The 10,180-nt window shown below is 60.4% G+C and overlaps 2 protein-coding genes across 2 annotated transcripts in view; one reads left to right on the forward strand and one right to left on the reverse strand.

Annotated features, from left to right (window-relative positions):
- Positions 1-4,958, reverse strand: part of LOC102006400 (galactoside 2-alpha-L-fucosyltransferase 2-like) — a 17,621-nt gene extending 12,663 nt beyond the window's left edge. The window contains exon 1 of the mRNA XM_005412939.2: positions 4,757-4,958. Coding sequence (XP_005412996.1) covers positions 4,757-4,943 — 187 coding nt within the window. The 5' untranslated portion in view covers positions 4,944-4,958. The remainder of the gene's footprint in view (positions 1-4,756) is intronic.
- Positions 3,035-10,180, forward strand: part of Ntn5 (netrin 5) — a gene marked incomplete in the record, with an annotated part of 8,778 nt that continues 1,632 nt past the window's right edge. Inside the window, 7 exon segments of the mRNA XM_013508995.1 lie at positions 3,035-3,094; positions 3,413-3,553; positions 5,284-5,937; positions 8,778-8,987; positions 9,149-9,298; positions 9,619-9,672; positions 9,862-9,942. Of these exon segments, the coding sequence (XP_013364449.1) occupies positions 5,304-5,937; positions 8,778-8,987; positions 9,149-9,298; positions 9,619-9,672; positions 9,862-9,942 (1,129 nt within the window).

The raw sequence follows: 10,180 nt of genomic DNA on the forward strand, positions 1-10,180 counted from the left end.
TTTTTTCTCCGGTACCGGGAACCGAACTCACGACCTTGCGCTTGCCAGGCAGGTGCTTTGCCGCTGAGCTAAATCCCCAGCCCTCTAGAGTCTTTGGACTGAGAATCTTTAGCCTAAATGAGTAAGTTCATCAAGAATGAAAAGGTTGCCAGGCATGGTGATGCATACCTGTAGTCCTAGCACTTGGGAGGTTGAGGCAGGAGGACTGTTGCAAGTTCCAGGCCAGCCTGGGTTACAAAGCGAGCTCAAGACCAGCCTGAACTGCATAGCAAGACCCTGTCTCAAAACAACAAAAAAAATAAGTAAATAAATAAATAAAAAGGTTTTCTACAGAGTTCTCCAAACACAGCTTCTCCAACTTCGACTAAACAACCATCACTTACAAAACAGAAGAGAGAGAGCTGTTGGGAGCAGCTGAATTTGGAAATCAATCACACATGCAGGACAAAGCTCGCTGGAGAACATGAGGAGCTCTTCCAGCCATGAGGAGCTCTTCCAAGCTGCTGTTGCAGCTTGTTAGCTGGTTGCTAGGTAGAGAGGTTGAGACTGACATCAATCTCTCCAGAGTATAAATGAAGGCTGTACAGTTGTTGGGCAGTTCTTCTCCCAACAGTAGCAAGAGGACCCCCACCTGACATCAATTCTTATTTTGTCTATATTTCCCTCATCCTGCTACTGTTTTTCCCTGGGTCCACCAAGAGCCCCAACCAGTCAAGACATTTCTCAGTACTAGGGATCAAACTTAGGGCCTTCACACTGAGCTACATCTCAGTCCCCTGCTTGCCTTTTTGAGATGAGGTCTCACTAAATCCCTAAGGTTGCCCAAACTGGGTTTGACGTATCAATCCTCCTGCCTCAGCCTCCCAGACAGCTGGGATTACAGGCATGGGCCACCACGCTGAGTAAAATTCTTCAGTGCTGCAAGAGGGATTGGAGTTTTCCTTTAGCCAGGCCCTTAGAGGTGCCGCCCCGCTTTTCCTGCAGTCCCAAGGGCTCCCCCTTGCGGCATCAGCCTCAGCAGCCAGAAAATGGAGCGGACTGAACCAGGGAGGTGGGCTGGGGTGCTGCAGGTGCTCACAGCGCTGCTCGTGATTGCTTTCCTCTGGGTGGGAACAACTGGCCAACAAACTCACTAATGAAGCCTGGGGCTTCCTGCAGACTTCACTTCTCTGAGTGTGAGCCTTCGGTTTTGCTGCATGAACAGTAACAAGTCTGATGCGGATACAGCCCAGTTCCTCCCCTGGGTGATGTGCAGTGGTCTATGCAGGAGGTTAGGGGACACATCTGGCCAGAGTGTGCAGGTAAGAAGGCAGTGTCCCCAGGAGATAGGTGACATTTTAATCCCCTTTTAAGAGGTGAAGCAAACAAGGCACAGAGAGGTTAAGCAACTTGCTTAGATCACACAGCCATGGTTCCAGTCCCAGACCTGAGCATGTCCAAGAGTAGACCCCCATTCCCCAGGCACGGCTCAGAGACACTTCCTGTGCTGTCTTGAAGCTTCTGTTACTCCTGAGAGCAAGGAATCCTAGCAGGTCCTGACACTTCCTCTGGAGCCTGAGGGTGAGGGTCTAAGGACTTGGGGAGCCCTAGTCCCCCAGCACACCCAAGAAGTCTACTCCATGTAAGGGGCACATCCTAGGCTGCTCCCCACCTACCTCCAGGGGTGCCTACAGGGTTGCTAATTGCTGGGCCACTCAGGCAATCAAGAAGAAAGTGGGCCCAGCTTGGTGGTGCATGCCTGTAATCCCAGCACTGGGAGGCTGAGGCAGGAGGATCACCACGAGTTTGAGGCCAGCCTGGGCTACAAAGTGAGTGCAAGGCCAGTCTCAGCTGCAGAGCGAGGGGCTGGGGATTTAGCTCAGCGGCACAGTACCTGCCTGGCAAGCGCGAGGCTGTGAGTTTGATTCCCAGTACCGGAAAACAAACAAACAAAAACAAAACAGAAATATCAACTGCAGAGCAAGACCTTGTCTTAAAAAAAAAAAAAAAGTGAGGAAGAAAGCAAACTTTGCTCCAGGGGACAGGAGCTTAGGGACCTCTTGTCCCACAGATGGATGGATGGGGAGGAAGAGAAAACGTAGCAAGGCCCAAACTTTCCACGATTCTCTAGCAGCAAAACCAGCCTCTGCACCAGCATCCCCTTGGCCTCAGCAGCTGCCCTGGCCTCCTTCAGGCATTACCAAGTGTCCCCTTGATGTTGTGTCACAGATCACAGCCCGCTCCAAGGCGGCTGCCGTTCTTGACAGCCTCTGGCCAGAATGCCTTACTGCTGTTCAGCGACTCCCCTCTCTGGAAGGGGGCCTGGCAAGGCCTGGGCCTGGGGGCCTGTTCACAGGTCTCTGCAAGACAGCGGTCCGGCAGGTGGGAAGAGCCTGGTCAGGACTGGCTGACCTCATGGCACCATGGGCTCTGCGATAGTCATCCTGCCACTGAGCTCCCCTCACCTGAGCCACGTGTCCCCCCTACATGGGGTCTCTCGGCCCCACCCCCTCCTCTCACAGCCAGCTCCTCCTCACAGCTTTCAGAGTCAACCCGATGTCCCTGTCCTTGCTCCTTCCGGCTCTGAGGGTCACTTGGAGCCAGAGTCATGGCTGCTGGCTGGCCCAGGGCAGTGGCCCCCACATCCCCATGGGTCCAGGACCACACCATGCTACACCAACGTCCCGGGCACCCAGGCTGAATGGCAGCAATGTGCTGGCTTCCGGGCACCCTGGATCTTCTCAAGGGGAAGTGACAAAAACCTTATTTTTCTAGTCAAAGCCATTTGGATAAGAAGGCATTTGTCTGAGAATTTTAGGAGGAAAGCACCAGGCATCTGGACACTGGCCACCGGGAGTGGCCTCCAGGACCCTCACTGTCTCCCCAAGGCTCTCACTCCCCGCTGCCCCTCCCACTCCCTTCGCGCCAAGGCCTCTGGGTTTCAGCGGCGGGTCTGATCCTTCCGAGAGCATGGACTTTTGAGGGCTTGAAAGCGACTGACCTTAACGCTCAGTTAACCCTCAGCTCTGGCGTGTGGGGCGGGGCCAGCCGGGGGTCAGCTCCAGGCAGTGCCGGGCGGATTCCCCACGGCGAGGACGCCAGGGCGGCTCCACAGGTCAGGGCCAGATCGAGCCACCACGTGGCCAGGCAGGCCGCGCCCTCGGGAGCTGGTGGGGCTGGGCCAAGTAAGGGTAGAGCGGGGACCCCAGGCCCAGGACCCCATCCTGCACCTATCTGTCCTACATGTCTGGATCCCCCTGGACCAGCCTGCTGGGAGCTGTCCGGCTGTGGGCCCAACGGGGGCGGCAGCGCTCCCATCCCACAAGGTCTCGGGTGGCGTAGCTGGCGGGGTCCCTGCGGGGAGAGCGTGGCTGCGGTTGGTGAGGGGACTGTGGGAGGGGGTGGTGTTGGATTCTGCGGGCTCTGCTCTCAGCTCCCGCCCAGACCCCCAGCCTGGGCCAAGAGCAGCCACTCATCTCACTCCCTCCGTTCCTCCGGGAGCCCACGAGGGAGCCCACCGCCACCAGCCTGCGGGAGGAGCATGTGGGGACCGACTGCGGACTCTGTGGCACAGGTTGGCGATGCCTGGGACCCTGGGCTCGGGTGGGAGCGCATGTTAGCAGCCGGAGGGGGCCTGGGCGCTGCGCAGACGCAGGCTGCCCAGGCCAGGGCCCAACAGTGGGTCTGCGAGGGCCTAGCGGCCCAGCTCCTGAAAAGTGGGGTGGAGGCTAGAGCCGACAGCTGGGCTCTGTGGTGCCAGGGGCCGGTTTCGCATATCCCAGGCTACTGGGGGCTTAGGGCCTGGGTCCTCACAGTGCTAAGGGCAGGAAAGTGGGACCCCCTGAACAATCCAGCAAGAGACCTTCTTACGTGGGGGCCAGGCCTGAAGTAGGTTGCGGCTGAGGGCTACTGGCCACCGAGCAAGCACAAAATGGCTCCAGTCTTGGGGCCAGGGTGTCGCCTGGGGCAGGGGAGCCACAGTCCGCACATGGCGACAACAGTGGGGCACAGGGGCTGCGTGGACTTCACCCGGGGAGCCAGCCTCGGTGCAGATCTGGGGCCAGGGATCCAGGCAGGGGCCCAGAAAGGTCCTACGATCCCCAGCCCCGAGTGGGCTCCTCAGGGGGCTGCTGGCCTCCAAGGGGACAGTGGGGGGCAGCGGAGGGCTGTCTTTGCAGCCACCTGTGGCAGTGAGGACTTCTGGCCCCTCGGGCCCCTGGCATCTGGTGCCCGCCCAGCCCCACCGTCCTGCCTCTCTCCTCCCTCCTTACCCACCGCCCTCAGCATCTGCTCCCCCATCTGCTCGGAGCCCTGAGGATGAGTGGAGAATCCACTCTGATCCCCAAGCCCTGAGGCCAAGAGTGGCAGGAGGAGCTGGATGATCAGAAAGTCCCGACACCCCCGGCTCTAAAGGAGACCCAGGCATCTGCCGGCCATGTTCTCAGCTCCCGGGGGGGAAAGAGTTAAGGATGTGCGCGGCTGGGCTGGGTGGCAGGGAGGCTGAGAGGCCAGGGATGTTTGGTGATAATCCCCTCCGTGCCAGGGCTGTGGAGAACAAGGTTAGGGCTCCACGTGGGAAAGGCCTCTGTGCTGCTCCCCGGGCCAGGCCTCAGCCTCCTGCTTCTGATCCTCCGCCGGGCACCACCAGCCGGGCCCTCCCCGAGCCAGAGCCTGCAGGCTGTCCTGTCCCTTAGGCTCTGGGCCACCTGCCTGAACCCTCATCCCCAGGATCCTCGATGTGCCTGTGCGCTCGGCGTGCTCAGCCCGTCTCTCTCACCTCCTGGCCTTCCGGGTCTGTCTGTGTCGCCCGACCTTCTCTGTGCCAGGCGCGTCCCCGCGGCCTGTGCGCCTCGCTCCTCCTCTCTGTCTGCTGTCTCTGCCTCTGTCCCCGGCTCTGTCTCTGTCACTGAGTCCTCGGCATCTGCAGTCCCCTGGCCTGCACGGCTCCGCTCCGGTCTCCTCATCTAGGTTTCAGCATCTGGAGGCCTCTGCCGTCCCTCTTGTCCCTCTCACCCGCCCCTTCCCCGTGCGCCCTCCCCGGGGGCCCAGCCCCTCAACACTGACGGATAACTCTGGGGTGTTAAGCTACGGATTAGTTCAGGCAAAATTCTCAATTTTGCTTGCGTTCTTTCCCCTTTGGGTTGTGTAAACAGTAATTCTCCCCAGATGGAACTATTTTCCTCGCTTCTAAGCAGGCGGGGTGGGGCCTGGGCAGGGCTGGGTGGAATGCTGGGTTCTGCAGGGGGTCTCGGGAGCAGGGTAGAGGCTGACGGCGAGGTCCCACTGGCCACCTCTCCTCTGCAGGTGCTGGCTCTGTCGGGACCATGCCTGTGACCTTTGCCCTCTTGCTCCTCCTGGGCCAGGCCACCTCAGATCCGTGCTACGATCCTGGCGGCCGTCCCCGCTTCTGCCTCCCGCCAGTGACCCGGCTGGCCAGTGGTGGAGCCGCCTCCTGCCCTCAGGCCTGTGGCCTCTCCCCAGGGATGGGCTCTGGCCCCGGGGCTACTTGCAATGGCAGCCTGACCCTGGACCTGGATGGCCCCTTCCTCCTGACGTCCGTCAGCCTGCGCTTCTGCACCCCAGGGCCCCCAGCCCTTGTTCTGTCTGCTGCCTGGGCCGCTGGGGGTCCTTGGAGGCCTCTGTGGCGCAGAGCCGCCTGGCCCGGAGCCTTGGGGGGCCCCGAGAGGGTGACCTTCCGCTCCCCAGCAGGCCCTAAGGCCAGGGTGGTGGCACGCCACCTCCGTGTGGAGTTTGGGGGCCGGGTAGGGCTGGCAGCAGCTGGAGTGAGAGGCCGCTGCCAGTGCCACGGTCACGCTGCCCGCTGTGCCACCCGTGCCCGGCCTCCCCGCTGCCGCTGCCGCCACCACACCACTGGCCCAGGGTGCGAGAGCTGCCGCCCATCTCATCGCGACTGGCCTTGGCGACCTGCCACACCCCAGCATCCCCATCCTTGTCTGCGTGAGTCCGAGGCCCTGCCTGAGCCCCAGCCTCCCTGGCAGCTGGGCCCTGACCCCTAAAGGTGCAGGGTGCATTCTCCCTCCCCACAAGGGCTTGCTCCCTGCTGCTCCCTGCACTGTCCCGGGCCCTGGGCCCCGGCCCGTCCTGCTCTGCCTGCTCTGCATCCCAACCCAGACACTCAGGCACCCCTGCCTGCTATGGGGGTGGGGCTCCAGACTCACCCGGCACTCATGGGACAGTGATGACTGTGAGGGTGCAGGAGTGTGGTAGGGACAAAGCAGCTGGTCGCCCTGCAGCTTCTCTAAGCAACTCAGAGAGAAAGTACAAAGCATGTGCTTCCCTAGCACCTACCACATGCCAGGCAGTACTGTCAGCAACCCCTTTCCCGGATGAGGAGACTGAGGCCAGAGGTCACAAGTCCCCTGCACAAGACACACAGCTGCCATGTGTGTGGGGCCAGGCCCCTGGCAGCTGGGCCCTCCTGGGCCTCAGCTTATCCCTGCCAAGCTCCTTTCGGGTGCTGTCACCCTGGGTGCTCTAGGAGGATAAACAGGAGCGTGGCCCAGGCGGGCAGCCAGCGCTCATGTCCCAGTTCCTCTGCTCACCAGCTGTGTGACCCAAGGCAAGTGACCACCTCCAGGGGTTCATCCAGTGGGGACAGTAAGTGCTCCCTCGGGGCTGTAGTGGGGAAGTGGTAGTTAGTGTTCACCAAGCCCTGGGGCAAGGCCCAGTCCTGACCCGCAGGAGAACACTCCTGGGGCACCTGCCATGTTGCCATCGGGGTGGAAGGTGAGGCCTCACAGCCAGCAAGGGCAGCACTGAGATCATCTGACAAGCGCCCCGGCCCCTAAGCACGCCGCACCTCCTCCTGGGGCTCCAGAGCCTCCAGGCTTGGGCCCTCCTCAGAGGTGTGCACCATTGACTCCCACCTGCTCCCCCCGCCCGCGCACACCCGTGTGCTGCTGCCCCCTCGTTTCTTGCACACAGTGTCACATGAACTGACTTACAGGCCATCCTGGGTCCTCAGCTCCCCTCTGTTCTCATCCCCCCAGATTTCCCTCCTTCCTGCATCTGCTCCCTGCCCCCGAGACCCAGGGCCTCCACTCAGTGGGCCTCGGCCATGGCCTGCAGGGGATGGAGGGAGGACGCCTCTGTCCCAGGGTTGGTGCGGGCCGCATCCTGGACCTGAACGGGGCCTAGGCGTGAGGGAGGTTGTCCTCCTGAGGACTGCAACAAGCACTGAGGCTGAGCAGGGCACCAGGCTCCACACCTGGATGAGAAAGACCCCCAGGGCTGTGGGGAGGGGTCTTTCAGATGAGGCAAGCTAGGCTCCCACGTTGGGGACCACGATGGGCCAGGTCCCCAATATTCCTGCACTTCCCCAGTTGAGACTTATATTTCCCCTCGGGTCAGGAAGGATCCACAGCCTGACTCTGTCCCCACCCCTTACCAAACCTGCACAGCACTGCCACCTCTAATGCCACCAAGCACAGGGTCTGGGCTGGTAACCCCACTGCACAGGGCAGACTGAGGCCCAGAGGACAGCCTTTCTCCCTGACGGCCCCACAACTCTGCCAGGCCCCCAGGGACCTGCTAGTGTGGGGTCTCAACCCTTTCTGAGTGAAAAGCCCCTTCAACCCAGGTCTCCCCAAGAGCGGCCCAGGGGCCCCAACACCAGCATCTTGCTAGCCATATGGATCCCTGGGCCCAGTGAGCACCAGTATGGACTAGGAACTGATGTAGTTTTTAAAACGCTGCCCTGGTGACTGTGATAAGGAGTGAGGCTTGTGAGCCCCTGCCTTGGACAACCTGATAAATGCTCCCTGGAAAGGGCAACATCCTCCAGAGTGCCAGGGTTCAAATCCCGCCTCTGACCACCTCCAGGCTACTCTGCCTTGGACGGGTGACTGCACCTCTCTGTGCCTAAGTTTCCCACTCTGACTAAGTGAGGCTGTAGAACTCCAACTAGCCCAGATCAAAAGAAATCTACACCAAGGCATATAACAGTCAAGAGTCCAGAAATTCAACACAAGAATGGAATGTTAAAAGCTGTTAGAGAAAAGAAACCCCTGCAAGTTTCCCCATCTGTGAAGTAGGGAGAGGCTGGTGGCAGTCTCACAGAGCCACCGTGAGAATGAAACACATCAAGCAGCCAGGCATGGTGGCGCACACCTGTCATCCCAGAATTTGGGAGGCCGAGGCAGGAGGATCACAGGTTTAAACCCACCCTGGGCAACTTAGTGACTCAGTGAGACCCTGTCTCAAAATAGAAAATGAAAAGGGCTGGGATGTAACTCGGCACAAAGGCCTGGTGTTCAGCTGCCTCCCTGAAAAAAAGGATAGAAAAAGAAAAGAAATAGATGAGGCGCTCAGCGCACAGTGGCTGGCATCTGGAAGCACTCAGAGCCCAATACCCACTCTGCGCCAGGCCCAGGGGGAGCAGCTTCTCTTGGCAAGCCTTGTGAGGTAAACGCTAAATGCCCTTCTGCAGCAATGGAAGCCAGCTAAGGAGAGCAGCAGACCCAGCCCTGGGAATGGAGATCAGGCAGGCGGTCTGCCCACCGGCCTTGTCCCTTGTCCCTCCCTCCCCGGCTCCTTCAGCACCGGGCTTCACAGAGCCGCTGGGAAAGTCACTGTGCCCGGAGCTCACAGCTCCGTCAAGTGCAGCCACTTCTAGATGAGAATGAAGGCGTTCTGGGGCCCACGTTCACCCGGGGAGCCCCAGGCTTTTACACTGTGCCCTCATCTCATTTCCTTTCCTGGGGGCACTGAGTAGGGAGGAAGCTGGGGACCAGGGGGCCGAAAGCCTGGCTCCCACAGGCAGCTCCTCTCACTCCCAGCCTGCTCCTGCAACCAGCACGCCCGCCGCTGCCGCTTCAGTGCTGAGCTGTTCAGGCTGTCGGGTGGCCGGAGTGGGGGTGTGTGTGAGCGGTGCCGCCACCACACAGCAGGACGCCACTGCCACTACTGCCAGCCTGGGTTCTGGAGGGACCCCAGCCAGCCCATCACCAGCCGCAAGGCCTGCAGGGGTGAGTGCAGCGTGAAGCCAGGTGAGGGGAAAAGGATGCAGGGAAGGGAAGCCTGGGTGTGAGGGAGGAGGCTGGGCCTGCACTCCAGTATCGTGGGGAGGAGTGGGGAGGAGAGAATGCGAGTATAGCGGGAAGCATGTGGGTCCCTGATGCTCCACACCCCCACTCCTCTCCCTGCATAGCCTGCCAGTGCCACCCGATTGGGGCCACAGGAGGTACCTGCAACCAGACCAGTGGACAGTGCGCCTGCAAGTTAGGGGTCACAGGCCTGACGTGCAACCGCTGTGGGCTGGGCTACCAGCAGAGCCGCTCCCCCAGGATGCCCTGCCAGCGTGAGTTCCAAGGGGCAGGACCCAAGTCCTGAGACAGCGGGCAGGAGATGCCCCGATCTCAGTAGACAAGTGAGGTGGGGCCCAGAGATGGGAGCTAGGGGTGGAGGCAGGACTCTGAGTCCTCAGAGACGCCAAGCACTGAAATTCCAGACTCCTCAGTCTTGGGGAGAAGGGGGCTGGAGGAAGAATAAGGAGGGGTGCAGACTCCTGGGTCCTGGGAGAGAAGGGCAAATGACCCTTACACTCTTGGGAGGCTGGCTGCCTGGGTTCCTGGGGGAGGGTGACTAAGAGGTTAAATCAGATTTCTCCTTTGGGCTCAGGAATTCCAGAGACCGCTACCCCTCTTGCCACTACCCCTGCTACTTCAAGCTCTGGTAAGACAGTCAGGCAGTGAGATGCCCAGGCACCAAGTAGGGTCCGGGATGGGCTGCCGGGACTCTGAAGTTGTGTCCTGGTGGTGTGGACATCCCAGCTGTCCATCACACTGCAGTGGGGGGATGGGTGGGCAGAACACCCTGGCCCAGGTCTCAGGAGCGCGCTGCAGACAGCCTGACCCTCCCCAGACCCTCAGTGTCAAAACTACTGCAACACCTCGGACAGCAGGGTCCGCATGAGCCTTCGGAGGTACTGCCAGCAGGACTACGGTGAGTGCCGGGGAGAAAAGGGCCGCGGCTGCCCAGACAATCTGACGTCACCTTCAGGCCCAGCCTTCAATTTTTTCATCTTACATAGAAAGTGTGTTGGATTCTTTGCCGGGCGTGGTGGCGCACGCCTGTAATCCCAGCACTTGGGAGGCTGAGGCAGGAGGATCGTTGCAAGTTCAAGGCCAGCCTGGGCTACAAAGTGAGCTCAAGGCCAGCATGAACTGAATAGGGAGACCCT

The sequence above is a fragment of the Chinchilla lanigera genome, unplaced genomic scaffold (assembly GCF_000276665.1).
Source record: "Chinchilla lanigera isolate Chin_1 unplaced genomic scaffold, ChiLan1.0 scaffold00158, whole genome shotgun sequence".
NCBI lineage: Eukaryota > Metazoa > Chordata > Mammalia > Rodentia > Chinchillidae > Chinchilla > Chinchilla lanigera.